General features: G+C 45.3%; 1 protein-coding gene across 4 annotated transcripts in view; it reads right to left on the bottom strand.

The window, feature by feature from the left end:
• FBXW11 (F-box and WD repeat domain containing 11) overlaps positions 1–22,614 on the bottom strand; it is a 75,574-nt gene that overhangs the window by 38,502 nt on the left and 14,458 nt on the right. For 2 of the 4 annotated variants that reach the window (XM_083798689.1, XM_083798688.1), the window contains 2 exons: positions 20,580–20,681; positions 366–428 (listed from right to left, as the gene is read on the bottom strand). In XM_083798689.1, coding sequence (XP_083654815.1) covers positions 366–428; positions 20,580–20,630 — 114 coding nt within the window. In that variant the 5' untranslated portion in view covers positions 20,631–20,681. The remainder of the gene's footprint in view (positions 1–365; positions 429–20,579; positions 20,682–22,614) is intronic. The other 2 variants (XM_083798690.1, XM_083798691.1) reach the window with 1 other exon arrangement.

Raw genomic sequence — 22,614 nt, 5'->3', positions numbered from 1 at the left:
CTCTCCTAAATATTGCAAAGCAAATTGGTTTTTTACTCCTTGCTATGTGAAGGCATTGAACTCTTCCTTTTAAATGATGGTCACCTGCTCAGAACGGCTGAGCCATGTTCACAAGTCTCCTTCGAAGCAGGATCATATGTTTCATTTCAAGGTCAGCACAAACCACAAAATCTAAGATCTAGTCATTTCTCAAGTATTATTCATTGGTGTCATCCTTCACTTGAATACTGAGCTAATTTTAGGATGATAGAGTCAACTACATATAAGGATGATTATGCATCTGCAGACAAGCATTTGGAAATTTCTCAAAAGCAGGAACATGGAAAAACATGCCAACTCTCCTCCTATGCACGAGTCAGACGTACCTGCCATAGGGTATTTTTCTTTGGAGACTCATCTTCATTCTGATCCTCCATTACTGACGTGTTCTAGAAAAAATGGAATAACTATTTTAATTTTCTATTTTTCATACTACAGCAATTCCTCGCTGTACAAGCACTATAAAAAAGCAAATCAATTGAACAGGTAAAATTCATTTTCCCAGTGAATGGAATTACCAAAGATTCCTGGCCACAAAAGCTGTGCATTGTAAAAAAAAAATCCCCATTTAACTGACACATTTATCAAATTCATTTACTGTCAAGATAATTCCCCAACCCCTCTTGAATTTCCTCTGACAGGTTTTCATGCAGCCTTTCAACACTCTTCTCAGTGGGAAATAAATTCACTTGCATCCTACTCAGGCCAAAGTAATTAAACATGTCAAAGCAATCGACTAGCATTTTCTGCCAAAGCAAAAATTGCATACATCTAGCTGAAAATAATAATAAAAAAATCACTATATGCTGCTTACATGCAACAGAGCATGAATTCTTTCCAGACCTAGCTCACTGCACGGGGAAAGATCGCTTACAGAGTGTATCTGCAGCCTGGGGTCAGGCTGTGCCCTGGGACCCCAGCAGCCACCATCCTCCTTCACCCCACTTAATTGCCGCACTCCCCGACATCCCCACCGCTCCTCCTCCCCCTCCTTGTCTTCCCTTCTGCTCCAGAAGAACGGAGGCAACCATTTCCAGAAACATTCATACACAAGTGTTTCTCTTAGGCATCTCTTCGCTTTTGCAAGATCTTGTGTTTTATCCTTACCACCTGCTCACTTCTGCTGTCGACACAACTGCCATTTCTTGCACCCCGGTACCCCAACCTGGGCGGTTGCTGCTCGTCCAGTTCCCCACCAGTCACAGCTACAAGACACCAGCTAACTGCCAGGTGGCTATCACGAAAAGCCCAATGTCATAAAACATTGCCTGCATTTTTTTCTTCAGTGCTCCTTCCCCCTCTATCAGCTGTCCCAGCAGAAAGAGGAACAATACACGCAAGTAAAACACGCAGTGAAGTAAATCTCACATCTCCTTCTCTCTGACAATGAGAAGAGATTCTCTCTTCATCACCGATAATGGATCAGCTCCTTAACAACTACATTCCCAATTCACAACACCGTGTCACATCAAAAAGATATTTGTCACTTCATCTCCTCCTCTTTCTCTTATTAGGAATGCACCAAAATCAGCAAACTTGAAGAGAATTAACAGCATTATTCCTTGGACAAGCCTTGCTCCACCGCTTGACTATGGCTTCTGAGGTTTGCCTTGAGCCCTTCTCTGCCTTGCAGTGAGATACGAAAAGCATGCGTCACACAGACGAGATCTCATTATGAGAACTACGTCCCCTGGGTGATGGGAAAACCGAGGCCCACCTGGCTCCGACACACACAGCGGTGCCAAATACACCTCTGGGGACGGCTGGTAGGGAACCCAACACTGGCCACAGGCAGCAAAGGTACTTTGGTTACTCCACAGATACATGCATTTTGTTGCTTCTGGACGTGTACACGACACTAACACTGGAAAAGCAAGCCACGCTTTCCACGTTTTCAAAACGATGGCCTCATGAGGCCCATGCCCACCGCTCACAGGGCCCAGCACCGCCGCTGACGTGCCAGGAGGGAGCACAGCTGAGGGCTTGCCAGGACCCAGTGTGCCTCACCAGCAAACCTATCCTGGGAAGCAAACCTGACTCCAGGGAATTATGCTGGATGTTTTCCTTCGATTAAAATTGAACATGTTGAAACACTACGTGGAAGTTCCTGTATGTTGTTAACAATGCTTTCAGTTAGTATGTGCTTAAACGAGTAAGGAACATCGCAACTGCTTCTACTGCTGAAGTTGATAAAAATATGCACTGATCCTACGGAGCTAACGCTACCTAGCAGCTACAAATAGGAAATCTCATTGAGAGTATCAACCCTTAACATTTCCCATTAACATGCATGGCTTGGGGCTGTGCATTCAGCAGAAATCCCACATGACATCAACCTGTCTTTCCTTTGGTAGGTCATGGTGAGATGCTGCTGTTGTGTTCTTCTGCTTCTCCGCGGGGAAACATCTCAGAGATCACTTAACTTTTTGTGGGATGCAGCCTAAGAAGAGCGCCCTCGATGCAATGCCTTTCCTTCTGGGAGCACACAACAAAGCTAGAGCAGAGCTTATAATACGAATAAAAGATGACCAGGTGGATGCTGTCCTGTTGCCTGGAAGAAGCAATCAGACAACTCTAATCTGCCTTCTACATCAGAGGAAGAAGAATTTCAAAATCCCTAACAGCTGGTGTCACTGGTCCTCGCTTGGGAAGGCCTCCAGCTATGAGGCAAGAGGGAGGCAGGCATCGACAAGCCCAGCTCTCCTCAGTACACTGCTCCCTGCTCTCTACCTGTGCCTTGCTCTTTACCCCTCGACACGCAGCGACCATGCCTGCTGCCTCCACAGCCTTCGTGAGCAGCTGTAAGGTGGCTTTAATGCTGACTGCACCCCATTTCCCTCCCTGCTGCTCCACAGCATCGAGACCAGTGCAAACAGTGAGCTCCCAGCCCAGGACTGCCCTGTGCTCAGGGGCTCAGACAAACGGGCAGGTCCCCACGGCCGTAAGAGCTTCTCACAATGGAAGCTCAGCTTCTAAATATTGTCAATTAAGCCTGCTTGTAAGTTCATTTTTCTTCCCCAGAAATTCTTGTTAAGTTACTCATAGCTCTTGCAAAAGTAGAATGATATTTCAAGCCAGCTGTCATTCCTTAATTAGTCAGCCTGGAATAAGCACTCTCCATCCCCTACCAGGAAAGGCAGCAGCAGCAACGCGCTAACAGTGGGTCTCAGCACAGAAATGTCGCCACTGCCCCATGGTTATACTCAGCCGAATAAAGGTACACCAAGAGCAGCCCGTCTCCATTTCCACCAACAGTAAAGCCAGCAATGGAAGTCAAGTTCAGGAATTACTCTGCAAGCTGCAGTGTTTTAAAAGCCCCTTTCCTGAAGACGTGCAGCCTATGGTCTTCCTCCAGCTCTGCGAGAACTTCGACCTTCCTTTAGCCTTCCTGCTCCACAACACCTCACATCCTTGGGATTTCCACCCTTCTGTGAGATGCAGGTGGACATGGCCAGCAGGTTCACAAGTTACGTGGGGAGAAAGAGGGACCGAGGAGCAGCAGTTACACCAAGCTCGTTTCCTCAGGAGGACTGATTCCACCAAGCTTCCAAAATAAAAACAATCATCTATTATAAAACTTCCTAAATCAGTGTCAGTTGAGATCCTGAGATATCTGTCAGCAACTCAAACCCTGTTGCCTTTCCAGGCTGCCAGTTCCGCAGACGTACGGCTGCAAGACGCTAGGTGCACAAGCACCGAAGGTGTGCTGTAGACGAACGGCACCCAGCCTGCAAGGAGCTCTCACTCATGAAATACAGGAAAAAAGCCGCATCTTGCGTGTTCTCCTGCAGAAATCTAACCGGCCTGCGCTGCCCGCCCAGATTTCTGCCAGACTTGTGTTAGCTACAGGCAGCTGGAGCTTGGGTTCGCACCACGCTCCTGGAGATGGGAGTGCCTTCAGACACCTAATTGACTCCGAACAGCAGCAGCACGGCGCAGCTTTGTTCTTTAACCCAGTTTTAGTTCTAGTATCGACAGAGCAATTACAGAAGTGATGGCAGTAATCCTGGGAACTGGGACAAGACACAATTAGCCGGAGTAGTACCTAGCAAGGCAGATAACACTGCTAAGACTCTTCAGCAAGAAAATCTTGCCTACCAAAGGATGGACTCGCAGCTTTGGACAAACAAGACAGTAGCTGGGCTACACCGAAAAAGGAAAAGCCACCTTCAAGTGTTATGTTTTCAGCCATAAGGAAGTGGAAAGTGATAGAAAGACTGCAAGAGGTTTCTTTCCCCACCCCCCAGGTTACACCAGTATTTATAATCTGAGCTCAAATCTAAGCTAAGTCTTTAAAAATCTCATTTTTTACCAAGTTACCACTCACTGGAAAAGATAATCAGGAACCAGCAGTTAAAATCACAAGATGAACAAAGCTGATCAAAACAGCTCCAGCTAAACGGGCTCTGATTTCCTTTAGCAAATCATGCCTACAGTTGCCTTTACAGAAGCTGAAGAAACGTAAGAGGTACATACTTGGATATCTGGAAGCACAGAAGGTTCAGCTGGCGTCTGTAGGCTCAGGCTGCCTGCTGAAACCAGCTCTGCCAGCAGCAGGGCTGCGCTGCCGAAGGTACTAATTACACATCTCCCAGAGGAGGAGAGGAATCCACCGTCCGATGTGACAACTGGACCACGCCGGGGAGGGGATTAGGCAGAAAACCAGGGAACCATCTTTACCATCTGAACGCGATGAGTATGTGCCTCTCGTGGCTTCTTGCTTTTAATATAGCCAGAAATCCCCAAATGGTCTAAAGTGCTTTAAATGCACGCAAGTCCCTTCTTGGGAAGTCATGGTCACTATTTCCTAATCCAGGAACCTGTTAAACAGCGGTTATTAACAACATCTTGATACTTGATCAGGGATAGGAACATTTTTTCTTCTTTTAACTACTTAGAGACTCTCAGTAAAACATCCTGTAGCACAAGCACTAAACGAAGCCGGGGAACCGCTAATCTAAACCACACAAAATGCGAACCAGTATCAAGGACAAAATCTCTTTCTTATCACATCCCTGCAAATCTGCAGATACTCTTCTGCAGAGGAATGCACAAATGCTATGGTGGCTCCAAATTGCAGGTCAGAAATCGGTGGCCATGGAAAAAACGTGCTTATCCTAACAACTACAAGGACTCATACCCTCAAAAAATTCCCTGCAAACATAGCCATGGGCTACATAGGGAGAAAGGATGAAAAAAGATTCCTGTATCCACAAAGTAAGCAGAAAATGTTAGGGCAGTTACTCAGATTGGGGCAACGAAGATGCTAGGTTCAAAGAGGAGAGGGCACCAGCACCAACGTACGCCAGCTACAGGTTTAACCTCGAGGAGCGGTTCCGTACCACGTTTCTCTGCTAAGTCTGTAACAGGATATAAATATAAATACATTACTTTTAATTTAGTGAGATAATAAAGCCATACCTTTATGAAAATAGTCCCTTAAGAAAAAAAGTAGAAAATGGAGCCCTTGTCCAAATAATTTCCCAAACAGAGTTTCTGAAAGTATCTGATGGTAGAGAAAAGTCTTAATCCACTGGCCACCATCACTATAAAGCACCTCAAAGACAAAGCTCTAAGGTTCATGGAGTTCAACTTGAAGGGTTTTGACTGAATTAAAAGTTAACTCAGCTGATCATGGCCATATCTATATTCGGCATCTGCATTAACAATTGCTTGTTTCAGCTTAAATTAAACTTTTTATGTAAGCATTGGGTACCCGCAGAAATCGAGCTCAATACCCTTCAGTTCTTACCTAGCTAGCTGGTCTCCCAGTTGCCAGGTTTATTTTAGTGTAGTTATTGCTAGAAGTCCAACCAAAAATATACTTGAAATACTAAGAGAGTCTACCAAGATCTAACAGCTGAAGGCAAAATTAGCAGAAAACCCTCGGACTGAAAATAAAGCGCCACTTTTACTTAGCCTCTGACTAACCACCAGGAAGCGTGCAGGAAGATTCGGTACCAGAGATACTTTAAACACAAACTGGATAACCATCTAAAAACAAACACTAGCTTGACCACAGGTTGCAGGAACAACATTTTTAACAGATACCTGATGCTTTTACATAGCCACGTTCACACCTCACAGGGACCTCAGTTTTTGGAAGTACTGCCCTGGTCTGGAAGAGCCCCCAGTGCCCAGCAATCACCTGCTCCTGTCTCTGCTCAGAAAATCTCAAGTTGTTATTCATTTAAATGCTCTAGAACAGTTATTTTGCAGGCTTGAAAGGAGAGAAACGGGTATTAAACACTACATTTGTCAAACAGGTTATCCCGTTTGATCATGAATGCTCTGATGACTGGCACCACTACTTAACCATTTCTAAAGCATCAGCCTTTTTGCCTTCCCTCTCTACAAAATTTATCTGCTCATCGTCAGAAAATACATAACTCTTAATATTTAGCACCTCTGGCCTAACATGAAGTTAATTTCAGAAATCAACGTGGGCTGTGTCCACCGAGGACTAAGCTACGTCACTTGTTTTTAAAACTAAATTCCACTGAAACGAGAAGTTCAGGATAACTATTCGGATCCAACCCCACAAAACACTAAACAAGGGCTCTGGGGCGATCCCCAAACTCCTGGGGACGCCGTGTCCTTTCCATGGGCAGGCAGTGGGGTCTGGAGCTGTCCCACAGAGCCGCTCATTTGGCAACTCGCACCCCAACCCACAAGGCACAACTGCTGAAGAAATGCAAAGGCAAACCGCTCCGCTGCCTTTTAAGACTTCAGGAAGAGTGTAATACAGGTTTTCATAAAGATTAATATAAAAACGTGGTTTACTGATTGAATTAGCAGTCAGTTTAGGCTGTAACAAGAAGAAAACTGCTCCTCTTGTTCAAATTACCAGCTGTTTTCCAGCGTACGCGCATTTTCACTCAGGGAATGGATGTTACAAGAAAAACCATAATTACTGCACTCCCGAGAGACACGCAGGGTTTGCAGCAGCAGGTGGAAATTCTAAAATTAGACAGGGAGGATGCTTTTGATCTGGCAGACAATTTAAGTTGTCCATCCCCAGCTTTTATTTAAATCTGAAACAGCTTTGTACTTCTTAGGGGAGGGCTTACCTCAGCAGGTACCGCGGGGCTGTGTCTGAACCACTCCTTGCGCAACCGTTCCTAACGCACCCTACGCTCTTCATTTTCTGGGTGTCAGGAGTCAGTGATCAAAACCTGCCCGTACCCATCCCGCCCCAACATGCTGGACTTACGGGGACAAGGAGCAGGAAACGGGGTAATTTAGCAATGGGATCAGGCAGCCCTCACCATGCTGAGTGCCCGGCCACCAAGGCGGCAAAACTCATATGGCGTGAGAGCCCTTCTCTGCGGGCAAAGGTGTTGAGCCCTCACCGAGTACAAATGTCGATCACTTCCTCTGCACCTGCCTTCAGAGCAGGATGGAGCAGTTTCACACGGAATCAGTGTACTAAAAAAATAGAAAATGGTTTGAAACCCAGATAGGCAATGCTTGGGGGCTACGCTGAGGCTCACCTAGCTCCAGCTGGGAGCTGCAGGGCCGAGGCAGCGATGAAGCCAGCTGCTGGCAGTGAGGCACGAGTGCAGGCAGCGTGGTGCCTTCCACGTGTTCCCCTCACCTCGGCAGCTTCACCTCACCGTGTGCCCATCGCGCTCACCCCTTGGTTGGATATGAGCTTTATTTTCTAACCAGCGGGACTGCCAGCCTGGCTGAGGTTTGGGTTTAATCAGACGTTCAGATTCAAGCGCCACATGTGTTTCAGCTGTCGGGGTCCATGCCCGTGACCGGACGGCCCTTTGGCAGGCACTGCGTGCGTGCGGCACATCAGCGAGCCACGCTGCTGCCCTGGGCAGAGACCGCAGTGCCTGAATAGTGCCTCAAAGCAGTCTGGGCTTATCATCGGCATTGCTGCCATTCCTACTACTCAAGTCCCAACGATTGCTGGATTAACCTATGCAGCTCTAGACCGTGAGTACTCCAAAAGAAATTCATTCCAACTGCGCATACTCATTTTAACGCTGAAACGTTCACTTCAGAAACATTAGAAATACGGCTATGACTAACTAGCTGTACAAAGGTACACATGCTAGGGGCAAGACACTGATTTCTCTTTCTTTCCCCTCCTTTTTCTTTTTGAAGTCATCTCAAGCTCCCATCTAGAACACTACAACTGGTTTTGCCCTAACAATATTGCTCGTGGCTCATCCGATTCATTTTTCCCCACAGACCACCACTAAGCTCCAGAACTAGAGCCCGCTGCACTTCGAATCCTACTGCAGCACCAAGTCAGTTTTCCTTCCACACGATTAGGACTCGAGGGAAACTTCGCCTCGTGTCATCTCTAAAGGAACTTGCTCAAACTCCCGAAGAAATGCAACATGCTTTCTGAGCTTCCACTGCAGCACGGGCACTAGTCCCACACTACGTGTTTATTCAGACCACTTGCATCTACGCAACTGAACCAAAATAATTGTGGTTTGTTAGGCATTTAGGAGGATTAGATAAGTCAAACTTACTTTTTTTGTATAATCAAACAGTAAGTAGCATTTACTGTCTAAGAAACCGTCTCAATACTTGCAGAAGAGTCCCCTAGCTTTTATGCCCTATGTAAAGCTGTTATTTCCTATTAAAAACAACAACAAAACCACCACAAATGGAAACTCAACAAGAAAACACTGGCTTCAGCCCATCGTGCCTTTTCTCCCTTCCAGAGCAGAGGCAAAGAAACCCCCCAAGATCCACTCATCTACTCCCATGGCACAACCTGTAGAAGGGGAACACGCCATTTAGGAGCCTGCTCGAACGAGCCCACCAGAGCCTGGGAAGGGCTGCGCTGGGCACTCAGGCAGCAGCTGACTCCATCCCCGCAGCACACCGCTTCCCCAGGAGCACCACAAGCTAAGTACGGAACTCGGGGCCAGCCCGCAGCCCCTACAAACCAGGTTTGAGAGCGCATCAGCACCACGTGGACATCCCGGGGCATGGGAGGCCAAGCCCCAGCCACCCTGCTCCACAAAGCACTCGGGGATGAACACGGCAGAGCACACACCACACCATCCCCTAACACAACTACCCCTATTAAAAGTTTTTTCAGATTAATGGTAGGATGAGGAGCATCTCGGGAGCACATTTCAGACGAAGCTGGTAATCGGGGCATCATTAGATGGCTTCAGATTCATCGAAAATAAATTAGCCTCTGTTAAGATTAAATATATTTTGTAACTTGGCTGCCTGGTGCAAAGTTAAAATACTTCTAGGGTTATTCCTAGATTCCCAGAGGGAATTTAGGCTCAGATTTCTGCTGCTGGTTCCATGCGAAAGCAGCTCTGTCCAAATTTAGTTACCTCACCGCGCCAGACAGCAGACGAAGATGACTCCCAGCACGAAGGTGCCTAAGCTGCAGTACCAAGAACTGGACATTAAGGGCCATCAGAAAGAACTTAGTTGGTTAAACAGATGCAGATCAGTAAGTCATTCTTAAAACCCGATCCATTCTTCTTCCATGCCCAGCACCACTGAATACAGGCACTGGTTGGTGCTCATAACCTTTTGTTTCCCTAAGGTCCGGAGAAGTTCTCTGCAACCCATGAGCCCTCACTGAAAACAAGCTGGAAGGAGGCAGACGAGCCATGGACACCCGCTTCCAGCTCACAGAAACCGGCTGAGTGACACACGCTGCATGCTGAAGCACACGGAGCTGAAGGGTAATTTAAAAATAAGCAACTCCAAACCACTACAAGTCCACAGCACCAAATGCAGTGTCATTAGAAGAACTTCAACCATATTTTGAAGAGGTTTCAATATTTTTTTTTTTTGTAGAAGTTAGTTTACTGAAAAACACTGAGGAGCCTGAAACAATAAAATCACAGAATACACATCCTCAGTACCCTCAGATAGCTGTCTTTTCCCAATAGAAGGGTGGGAGGAAACAAATTTGCACACAAAAAAACTATAGAAAAAGAAGCCACCAGAATTAAATATTCAATAAAAAGTCTGTTTTCTTCCTCCAAAGATGTATGGCAGTGAATTTCAGATTTGGCAACTAATGAAGCAGTAATCAATCCATGAAATCCTAATCACTAAGCATCTGAAACACAATTTTTTGCTTATTCCCCATTTTAATGTGTTTCTGTAATCACTTGTAATACAAGCAACCAAAAGCCTTGAGAAAACCTTCTATTAAGAACAGGCCGCAGACTAACTTCAGCTAAAGAAAAAAGCCTTCAAGTAATAAAGGAGATTAAAAAAAGAATACTCAAATTATTTTTTTTTTTTGCAAGTATCCACTCAGCCTTGCCTGGGGTTAGCCAGACACCCTACATTCAAGTGATGATTTTATCTAGGTATTAAAAGGAATGTGCAATTGCCTAATTTAGGTTTCACATGATTTACATAATGGATGTGTAACGCTCCTGACCTCTGAAGGCCAGCACCACTTCTCCCTGCAACTGCAAGTTACAGTTCATTAAGAGAAAAAGCCTATCACTAAGACTCTACAGAAAAGGATTTGAGAACAGGGAGAAGAGTTGCCCAATGTCTCAGGTTCCCCTTTTGGGAGGATTATTTTTAATCCATCACATCAGTGATTCACTTTACGTTACAGCACACCCTGCGCACCGCCGTAACTGCGAGGTGAGCTGTTGCAACGGGCAGCAGACCGAAGCGGCAGCGTCGCAGCCGAAACCAACACGTTGTGCAACGAAGCCTGGGAGGCAAAGCTGTGACCGCTGCGGCGGGCCAGCAATCATCTCCTCACTTGCTGAAGACATTTGGGTTCGATGTCACTTCTGTAGGAAAACTGCTCGATGCTTCTTTTACTTCTGAGCAAAAAGAGAGCACCATCCAAAGTGCCAGCTATGGATTTCACCTCCCGGTCTGGAATCTGAAAGGGCTTTTGCTTCCAGCTCGCTGCACTGAAGGATAACTTTGAGGTTAACACGGCTTATGGAGAATTTAATAGATACTTCAGGTTAATGTGAAGTTTCTCTACAGGCACTTATGAGCACCAGGCATCCTGCATTTTTACTATTTAGACACTGAATTTGAAGGCGTTTGGCCCAGTCCTCACTGTTTCTCTCCAAGCACACACTTGTATATATGCTCAAGACTTTCAGACCACATTTGCTCTAACAAACTGAGCCTAGGTGTCCAGAACTGTACTTGGATTACTGTAAGATTACAGTAAATGTTTTTTGGTATTATGTCTTGAATAAATCCTCTAGTTCAAGTATCTTCAAAAGTTTAACAGACAGAAGTGCTGTGATTTTCCAAAGCAAGTCCCTGTGTGCATTCAAATTCTGCAATCACGTGCACTATTCTAAAGATACCTTCACTGAACCCTTGTTCAAGTGATTTTTCGAACAGGACATTTAACAACGAGCTACGGAATATCATATAAGGAGAGAATTTTAAAGCCCACTGTCATTCGTTAGTTGTTTTGTGTTTTTTTTTTTTTTAATACTTAGATCTTTTCATATATCCTATGTTAAATTTAAACTCCTCTTTGAATGCTGGCCCCTAGTACATTTGGTGCCGTGATATTCACCATTTATCAGTTACAACAAGCAGGTTTCTTGACAAGAATTTTTCAATTGCAAGTCTCTAGTAGAACAGCCGGAGTGTCCACAGACACAAAGGATGTTTGCATCCATATACTTTATAGTAAATATTTTGAAGTTTATTAAAAAAAGAGTGGAAGAGATGCCAAAAAAACAGGTTTATTCAGTAAGTGTAGTTCAGACCATTCCTGGCTAAATTATTAAGACAGATTTTGGCTTAATAATTGTATCATAAAGTATGGGTCAACTTGAAGAACGTTAAAAGCATTTAAGAATTCAAAAGGAAAGTGTTCAGCTTCAACAGGTAAAAATCTCTAAGCACCAGCCCAATGCCATCGAACACAGTTCAGTACTTACACGGTTAGTGAAAAAGTGGGATTAAAACCACCAATATTTCTCTAGGGCAAGAGAGTCAACAAAAACTTCTGAAGGTTTTGTTAAAACCACCTTGTCCAAAGCAGCAAGAGACCATTCTGGGCCACAAAGTTGTGCCTTTTAAGAGTGGAGGCTTGCAAACACGACTATTCTGCCACAGAAATATTATGCAAAGCAGTAGAAGGTTTTGGTTTTAGTTCCTTCTTTCACTGCTACACCACATCTTCCGTACCTGCCAGCTGGGTATTTGTAAGATTTGCTCAGCCCTGTTATGGGGTTTGTAGGCAGCCATCAAATCCTTGACTTTGACACCTCCTTTGATTTATTTAGATGCTATCACCAATTCAAAGAATCATAAAACCCACACCACGCATGCGAAAACTCTCTTGCACCAAGCCTTGAAGACCTCCAAACCAACTTGTCAGACAAAAATGAAGGAGACCAAGAAAATCCTGGTGCTGTCCTGCCTGCTAACACTGAAAGAATGAATGAACGTCCTTACAACGACCAGTCTCATCAAGACTAGTACTACTTATACCTGTAAAATCATTACTAATACTGTATCAAGCCTGCTGCTCAGCTCTCCACAAGCAAGGGATCTGATCCTCCTGCCTGTGATGCCTCTGACAAGAAGTCTGCCAGTGTTGTGTGAAGTTCCTGCATGAATTTAATTGCCACCTTAGCAAGAAATATTTGCATGTTTTGCCCCGTTTCCTTGAAAATTCTTTCAAGTGCGATAGAGCAAGTATCTCCAAGGAAGAGGACTGCATCAAAGATACCTGGAACTGACTGCCTTGCATTTCCTCTTCCCCTTCTTAAGAAAGATTTTGCTCCCTCCCAGCTTAAGCATGGCATTATTAGAAGGCAGGTTGAAGAGCAAGGCAGTTTACTTAGCAAATTTCTTTGCACCATAACAGGGGCAGACAGCAAAAACACCCACGTCCTTTCCAAAGGAGACTGAGAAAGCCTGCACACGAAGGTGCGGCTAACTCCATCCCTCCGCTCCAAGATGCAGTCCTCCTGCAGATGCAACGTACGAGGTATCAGGAATAACAGCTCAGGCCCACTCCTTGTGAAGTGTATCAGGCTTACTGTGACTGTGTTAGCTTTTCTGCGGAACATAAATTTATGCTAGAAATGATGCTTATCTGTTGCAGAGATAAGCTGTGGCTTGGGATTTGCTGAAGCAAGGTCTAGCATCTCGTGTTGACGCATGAATCCATGGCTGAGAAATGTGCTTGCCTCTTTAGCGACACATCCTTCCCAGTCTGAGAAGATAGGGATCTCCAAACAGTACAACGGAGAAACACCAGCAAAAGGTACGTTAGCAAGTGAATAAGGACTAGATCTCTAAGCTCACATGATTTTCCCTACATTTACAGGTCTCTTCTGCAGCAGACTGCAGCTTACTGAGAGCACAACAGGGAGCCGAAGAACTACCGCTTGCCTTTGATCTCCATCAGTTTTCCACCATAAAAATTATGGATTAAGATGGCTAATTTTGGAACACTGACAGCTCCTGAAAAGAAACCAAAGATGAGAGAACTGCCCACCAATTAAAGAGCCATAGGTAAAGTAACTCCAAAAGCTGTTTAGAAAGCAACACAGGCTCCTGAAGGACTCGCTCTGCTGTTCAAGCAAGCCTGAAGCTCACAGATGAAGAGTATGCTCCTTAGCGTGCTCTAAAAAGGGCTGGAAACAATAAAAAAAGCCCTCATGAATTTGGAAGAAAGCAAACAAGGGAGCTGGAGGCTGCGCAGGCGGCAGAGCTCCGAGAGCCCAACGTGCCCCACACGTCCCGCCTGCAGGCACCGCCGCTGCCAAGCGGGGTGAGCACAACAGGACCCGCTCGGCAGAGCTCAGCCACAAGTGGCTGAGCCCCAGTGTCACGCTAGGTGCCTGCTATGCCATGAAAACGCTTCTGAAGCTGCATGTGGCAGGGACATTTCAAGGCGGGGGAGATGTAGGACCCCAGCTTACAGATCCCTGGTCCGTACGCCAGCCTTGCGACACCAGGAAATGCTGTGCCTCCCTCAGGGAGGCCGCAGAGGACGAGCTCTGGTTCGTAGCTCCACACCAGGTCACTGGATAATGCTTACGGTAATCTGGCAAGTAACCACTCTTCTGCTTAAAAACACACACTAAGAGTCGACCCAATAAAAAGAAGGTCTCTCCGAGCCCCCGCGGAAAAGCAGGCTTCCTCAGTAAGTAGTCGGAAAACTGGAGCACTCAGATGCACAAGGAATGAGAAGTGCTTATCCCAACGCTTCCCTTCAGATAATAAACCTCTCCTCAAACCCCCCCGATCTCTGCCTTTTACACAGACTTATCCCGTTTGTGAGACCACACCGGGGCCCCAGGCCCACTTTTGGGGGCCCCATACCAGAACAGCCCGGCCACACCAGGGCACGGCGCAGCGGGGCACAAGGCAACGCCGCCCTCTGCCAAAACCTCGCAGTTGCAGCACATGCGGCTAACACCAAACCGAGACCAGCCCCCGGGGTCTGTAACAGATACTAAGAACTGAAAAAAAAAAAAAAAGACAACATGAGAAACTGCTGAAGACAATCCAGACTGATACCAATATTTAGAGCCGCCAGCTTCAATCACAACACCACCTCTGCTTCTAATACTACCGCTGCTGAGTAACGGGGAGAAAAGCGAATGCTTTTACACCAGACCTACAGACCTGGCAACTCAGGCCACCTCCCTGCACAAGAAGGCATACCGTGCCGATATCTGCCATCGCTTCTACAAACGCAACACTTCGTTTTACAGCTTTCTGTCTCAGAAAGAAGTCTGCTTAACGCAGAGGGACAGGCACGAGTATCCCAGATATTGGAGAGAACGCTCTGGTCCTTTAAAAAAAAGGAATTCAATACGCATCTCTTTTTTAATGGACCTGTTGGACTGCTTCCAAAAGGGAATGCTAACAGTCCCACTGTTTTGAGGCAAAATACCAGAAGACATGTCAAAGAAGTATTTGTAAATGATTTCGAACCTAACAGACGAAGGAAAGCAGTTGTCTGGCTACTCCAACTCCCTTTAACAGCTGCGTAGAAGAATAACATTTTCAGAAGGATGCAGACTCCGCACTGACAGGCTATTAATCACTTCCAATTTGTGATTTCATGCACTGTAGGAAAAGGTTTTAGTAGAACACATCTACTGCGCTCGGCATGATTTTAGGAATACGGCTTCATGTCTGTATCTGAATTTGTACTTTGAAAAAAATCAGTACAGCTATAAAAAAGATGCTGAAGTTTTCACAACAATAAATCAGTATTATTTTTCAAATACAATTTCTTCCAGTTATACTTTCCATTTTTGTATTTCTGCCTTATCTGAATAGAAACATCAACCAACAGAAATTCAGAATTAGTAAAGAGTAACAAGCAGAAGCTTCAGCAAGCTAATGCTGAATTGCATCCGATCAACAAATTAAACTTTCTTTGTGCCCTAGCTCAGCTGCGATGGCACTGAGATGCCTTACTGCTAAAAAAATAATTTCCTTTGCAGGGAATACTACTGCGAAATAAATGTTAAAACCTAATGCTCCACAGTTCCACTTGCAAATTCTAAACAGTAATAAATTATGAATTGGCCACTTCAAAAGGCTTTTAAGACCATGTTTTGTGAGGACAGCTTCCAGTTATGGAGAGTAAATCAATACGCTCCCGTCTTAATCTGTAAGCAGGGACAACGCTGGCAAGAACTCAGTCAATGTCACCTTCCTACTGCTTGCCCACCGTCAGGACACACGATGGGAGAAGGAAAATGCAGAGAATGGGAACATCACAGCCGGGCACGGCGCTGCGCACAGGGCCAGAAGGGGCAGGCACAGCACAGAAGGCTCTCACATGCCCTGGGAGCACGCGGTGAGCTCTGGAAGTCCATCACTCCTGTAGCGAGGTGTGCTCTCTTAATGCTTCCACCTACGTACACCTCGCGGGAACATCCCTGGAGGTCTTTAAAAGACATTAGATGTAGAGCTTAGTGATATGGTTTAGTGGAGGACTTGGTAGTGGTAGGTCAGAGGTTGGACCAGGTGATCTTGGAGGTCTCTTCCTACCTAGACGATTCTGTGATTCTGTAACAAAACGGGAAGAGCAGGACACTGCATGCTGAAGGCTGAACGATTTATGAACAATAAATGAAAAGGTGTAGAAAAAACACATTGGGGGTTGTGAGTAAATAAGAGAAGCAGGAGAAATCTGAGCCCACTTTTAGAAGAGATATACTACGGTCACTTCAAAAAAGCAACAAAAGAGGTGTAACCAAATAGAAGGAGAAAGCAGTTGCTTGAGCAGTATTTGGTTACTAGATAAATTTCGTTACATCTATCTAATAATTTATTCCCCAAGCCTGATTTCATCACATCCTACGTTATGCAACAATTCAAAGAGAGCCATTTGAGTACTTATCTTCTCTTGCCTTATGATTAGTCTTCAGTTTAGGCTGGGGATGTTTACTTGCAGAGCTCGGAACACCGGGCGCCTCTCTGCGTGACAGCGCTGCTGGAGCTGCTTCCCACATTAGCATGGCAAAGCATTTTCAAGGCCACTGCAAAGCTTCATGAGGATGAAGCTACAGGAGGCGATGGATGCTCAGGGTTGCATTACACAACTGGTAACAGAACCAGTTTCTCTAAATACAAGTTACCAACACCTAAATGAGAGAGCGGGATGCTTTAATCGTGCAGTCAAATCCATATCAAAGAAAGGATGAAAACAGCAGCTATTTGAATCCAAGTGTGTTCATAACGCTAAGCTCCTGGCACAAAAACAATATTAAAGATAATTAAGTAGTTAAAAACAAGCCCTCTGAATCTATAGTAATTTCAACCATTATTAACTGGCATTTAATATACTCTTTTTAATACAACAGTTAACAAGTGACAGTAAGTGTCAAGGACTATTTCCAAACAATATTCATTATGATGAAAGTAAGAATGAGAGCAAACTTCAATACCACAATAGGTATTATTTTTTATTTAATTATGTCTCTCTCTCCATTCACTAACAGCTAACAGAAAACAGAGGGGAAAAATGTGTCCAGAAAACTGTAGAAACAAAGCAGGTATTTCACTGCATAAGAAAAGCAGAGAATACAAAATACGACTGCATCCTGGGGGCTCTTTCTTTGGGGCCCCCAGCACAAGGACGTGGGGCTGTCTGAGCAGGTCCAGAGGAGGCCACGAAGGTGATCAGAGGCTGGAGCAGCCCTGCTGGGAAGAAAGGAGGAGAGAGCTGGGGCTGTTCAGCCTGGAGAAGAGCAGGCTTCAGAGAGACCTCACAGTGGCTTTCAAAACTTAAAAGGGGCTTATAAAAAAGGTGGAGATCAACCTTTTGTTCTGTCAGGTATTGACAGGACAAAGAGGAATGGTTTTAAACAAAGAGAGGAGAGATTTAGATGAGAGGTCAGGAGGAAATTCCTCCCTCAGAGGGTGGTGAGGCACTGGAACAGGCTGCCCGGAGATGGATGCCCCATCCCTGGAGGTGTTCAAGGCCAGGTCGGACAAGGCCCTGAGCAGCCTGATCTGGTGGGTGGCATCCTGCCTATGGCAGGGGGTTGGAACTGGGTGATCTTTAAGGTCCGTCCCAACCCAAGCCATTCTATTCTATGAAACTAATTGTAAAGAACTGTAATGCTGCCACCCAATCCGCTGGCATTAAGGGATTTCTGCTTAAATGTTACAGCTCAATTTCAGAAGAGCCCAGTTGGGTTTCATGACTGCTAACAGTACTGTGAAAAGGCAGGGGTAAACCGAACCTCTGCTGCCTTCTTCCAGGTAGCGGACAGACCAAGCACTCTCGGAGCCTCCATGTTCTGGCAAGGGCTGAGACTGGGCAGCGCATCCCGAAAGCATTCTGCAGAGGCTCCAGAGTTGAGGCTAGGGCTCCTTCCTCGTTCTGGTCATCACTAACTGCTCTCCACACAAAACACATACGGACAGCTGATACAACACCCAAATAACTTCTTCCTATCACTGATGAAGGGCTTCTCTATTTCCCTCCTTAAGCTTGCTCATCAGCATTGCTCGATCTGAATGATCGCACACCTCCTGGTATATGCGCCCTACCTGTTTCTAAACATGGGCTCACAGCTTAAGAAACAACAAAGGGCAAGTCACAGTGCCAAAATAAAAAATGGGGAAAGACAGCTGGTGCCACTTTCACTTCCAAGTTCCCCTTGGGACATCACTGAGTCACACGCCTGAAAGGAGAACTTTTTTTTTCTTAAAATATCTCTCACAGATGCTTCTAAGAGATTCAAAAACTCTTACTCCAGGTTGAAGTTCTACACACAAAACAAAAATCAAACTTCTCCACACACACACACACACACACACAAGACCTCTATTTCGGAACACAATCAAAACCCAAACCCTCTCTGCCTTCCCTCTCCGTCTCTCGGCACAGGGCCCGGCCAGCAGGAAGGCACGAGGGGAACGGGCCGGGCACACAAAACAGCTGCTCTCCATGCACCCGGCCAGCCTCAAAGCAACCCCACCAGCTTCAACAACGCACTTACACTTGCTGGGATGTAATTTAGTACTAGGATTTGTCAGCCACACGAACTGCTACTAATCTAGTTTAAAACACGCTGGGAACGTTATATTCCTCCAGGCACACGGAGCAGGAGGCCTGCACAAACTAACTGGTCTGTCTAAGACGACTGGCATTACAGCTGGCAGGTCTGCAACAACTCCTGAAAACAACACACCTTTGACAAAGTTTTCCAAGGGACACATCCTGACCTGACAGCTTCGTTAGCCACGGTTTTTAATGACGCCGCTTCTGGGTGGTAGCAGGTCTCCAGAAGTGTGGTATGTGGTAAACTATCACCCACCTGCCAACAGATGCTTTAAGATGAAAAAAAACCATCCATACTAAAGAGGTTTACCATTAATTCAGGTGAACACTATTACCGAGCCCTTCCAGCTCCCCTGCCCGCGCTGGGGAGGGCCGCGCAGGCCGACCGGCCTCCGTGCAGCCGCCAAACCAGGGCGGACAGGCACCGCTTCTGAGACCGTTACTGACGGCACAGCTGCCCCACGCCTGAAGCTGCCCTCCAACTGCTCGACACAGCTGGGACTAAGCGACAAACTGGGAAGGACTGGAAAGGCTTCGGGGCCCCCCAGCGCCACCGGCCACCTCAGCTCCGAGCGCCTGCTGCACAGCTCTGAGATGCTCTTCCGCCAAGGACAAGTCAGGTACCACAAGAAAAAAGAAATTCCCATTCCTGAAAGTTTTATTTTACTTTTCCAACGAGAGGGTGAGTGTTGAGGATCGGGGAAAGAGAGCAGAAAGGTCTCAGACTAGAGCTAGCTTGCAAATATTCCCAAGACAGGCACCAAACCCCCGTGACTTGCAGTCATGACTCGTGATACCCATGATTTGCCCACGATGCAGCGCCAATTTCTATAAGGTTCTATTAGCCACCCATACATTTATCTTGGACATTTTTTTTTTCCCTGCAAAATAGTATTTCAAAATTGAAAACAAAGCAGTCAAACAGAAAACGGTTGTATTTTAACAGAAAATCTGAAACTTCAATTTGAAATGTAAATTTGCCAGAACATTTTGCATGCAAGAGGAGAGGTTTTCAAACACAGTTAATCTCTAAGGCAAGACATTCACGTTATCCAGTGTCTGAACTTAAATGTACTGGCTGCAAACAAAACTCAATTTGCTTAAAAGAAATTGCTTTCTGAATGAAAACTTAAGCATTTGTTTTGTACACATGAAAGACTGAACCACTGAGTAATGCTATCGTGTTAGAAAAGATACTAATATTAAATAATAATTATGTTCTGCTAAAAACTTTGCATTCAGAAACACTTCAGGAAGTGCCACAGAGTAACTATACATTTACTTTGCAAGGTAAATATCCTGGGAGGTGAGAACTTCACTGGTATCAAAATCTCTTTTTCATTATTTATCTTTTTCAATCCCTCCCACACCTGTAAAGAAACACAAGCAAATCCCCCATCTATAAATTACGCAGGCCCAGCTTTAACTGTTTACTAGCAGCAAAACAACAGAGCTTGATTTAGTGATCTTCTGTGCGGAGTGACCCCCATCCCTTGCTCTTCCCTTCTTAGCAGTGAAGAGGCTGAGTTACTCTGTTAACCCAAAAGGCTCCCCGACTCCGGGCTAACTACTCTGCATTCAGGCCTGCGCAATGACTAAATGTAAGGCTGTAACCAGGATCACACTTGGTAGAAAGTAAAAAGCTTATCCTTTCTAAATTAAATCACAAAAATATTACAGGCTATGCAGTTCATTGCAATTTAAGAGAAATGGCAAAGCTCATTGCATATTTTTTTTAAAATTAAACAAGAAAGCAAAACATAGCAGGCAACATGCACAACTATGCTACTTATATCACAACTTCAGTAAACAGGCAATAAAACACAAAAGCTCTCCCCCTCCCGCAGAGAACCTACTGTACAGAAAGCCCTCTTAAGGTGCACTCCTACAATGCAGTTAAGTAGAAGGTTTCAGCAAAGGATGCACAAAAAACATTTAGCAGACTTAACAATTTGATTAAACAGAGTCCTGAGAGTTTAACAATGTTCAACAGCATACGCATAACATTTACAACAAGAAAGAAGAAAGGCACCTGGAGACATCTGACACTGGGCATGCTCTGCAGGCATCTCAGTGCGCACATGCTCTCTACCAGGTTGGAGCAGCCTAGCCACAAAGACCTTGGCACAGAACACTGCAGGGTGACAAAAAGGAAGGAAGAGAAGAAGCAGTTAGATGCCACAACAAATCACTCAAGGCAGGCAACTCATTAGTACGTTAACGTGGGTACTTATCTATGGCATTTCTACATTAAGCACGAGGTTAGTGGCCAAGGGTAAAATAACGACTGAAGATCCTTTGCAGAAAGCGAGCCGTCCCTCTGTCCTACCAAGGATAACGAGCTCATTTCCCTCGTCCCTCTGTCCTACCAAGGATAACGAGCTCATTTCCCTCGTTTGCAGCCTGCAGGCTTCAGTGCAGGGTGGCAGTGACAACCCCATAGCAGGATGGGAGGTGCGGCAGCACGGGGCCAAAAGCCCAACAATGCAGGTTAAGGGCAGGGGCAAGTCCCCAGAGCATGGCCCTGGGGATTTGGGGGAATTAAGGCTTGGCACCCCACCCCATCTCATCTTTCCCAAACTATTTGTGCTTATTTGTTCTGACAGCAGAGCCTACATTAACTCCTGAGGTCACGGTCCACGTATCGGGGCACTGACACAACCAAAGCGTGTGCTTTAGAAGAGGAACGCCACCTGGCTATGTTTGGGTTGCAAGACCAAGTTCTGCTTACTTAAGACATAGTGTCCTGCTGCTTTAGTTGGTTATGGGGGTATTATCAGTTACACGTATCCTGTAAGCCAAATTATGCCCTACAAACGTTTATCACTCATACCACCACCCAAGCCCAAAAGAACCAGGCTTCATGACCCAATTCCATGCTGCTGACACTACAAGCGAGGAAAAGTTTGGAAGTGTTGTTTCATTGCTTAAGCTGGAGAAGTTCACCGCAGACAGACTCTGCAGCCCTTTTACAGCTCAGTGATATTATTTCACAGTTCCTTTTAAGGGTACAATAGTAACTGCACAACCACCAGAGAAAGCTAGAGAAAAGGATTCAATTACCATCAGGCAGCTCACAAACCCGGCTCCAAAATTTGGCTCTCGGTATTTTTCACATGGGCTTCCAATTTAGTTGTAATAAAGACCAAATCATTACAAGACAATCCCACAGGTCACAGCTGAAGCAGAATACCCCAGGGGAAGACTTGGGGAGACCCTTGTTGTGCCAGCAGGAAAGGGAAGGAGGGAACCCAGAGCAACTGAGGAGATAAAACCTTTATTTAAATTTTCGTTTCATATCTAATGAATAAAACACAAGGAAGCGTAAGACTTTCGTCCCTGTGCTTAAGAGAGATTAAAGCAAAAACAAGACAAGAATGATCCCAGCAGGTAAAAATAAAATTATCAATGCTATATTGTATGGTCTTTTCCTTCAATATCAAAATAGGCGAGTTTTAGATTATTAAAAGATTCTTTAAAGCTTAAAGAAACATGATTTTCCAGTTAGCTACCAATTAGTCCAGTAGGTCTATGATCAGTTTGCAGTAAGATGACATGCCCTCATACAAACAACTGAAATTCAGGTCCCAGACCTGTTTTGGACAGTCAGCCAGTGATACTAGGGAAACTATCTCAATTTCAAGATCGTCAAAAAAAGAGTATGTTTAAAGACAGGGGATGTACCGTTCAAATCTATTATGATATTGAAGATGTCAGACCTTAATCAGACCTTACAGTTCTACCTGGAAAGTGCATACAGGTACAGAAAACTTCCTTTCTGATCTGTGTCATTATTTGATCCTATTTGGCACAGTATCTCGATGGCGTTTCAGCAGCACTGAACCATCAATGCTCAGTGCATTTATTAAAGCCTAAATAAGTTTTTGAATTTTTAAATAGAGGCCCAGTAAAAATTTTAATTCTGCTCACGTCACTTCGTTGAAAGTCATTGATCACGACTCACAACAATGTTCTCTCCTAACATCTCCAAGTCCGATGTACAAAACCGTGTGTGATCGACCTACACGTGCAGACTTCCCAGGTACCCTGTCAGCCCTCCAGTGGAC

This window comes from Anser anser, assembly GCF_964211835.1.
Source record: "Anser anser genome assembly, chromosome: 14".
NCBI classification, from domain to species: Eukaryota; Metazoa; Chordata; class Aves; order Anseriformes; family Anatidae; genus Anser; species Anser anser.
The sequence above is the reverse complement of the archived record's forward strand: the minus strand, read 5'-3'. Positions and strand labels throughout refer to the sequence as shown.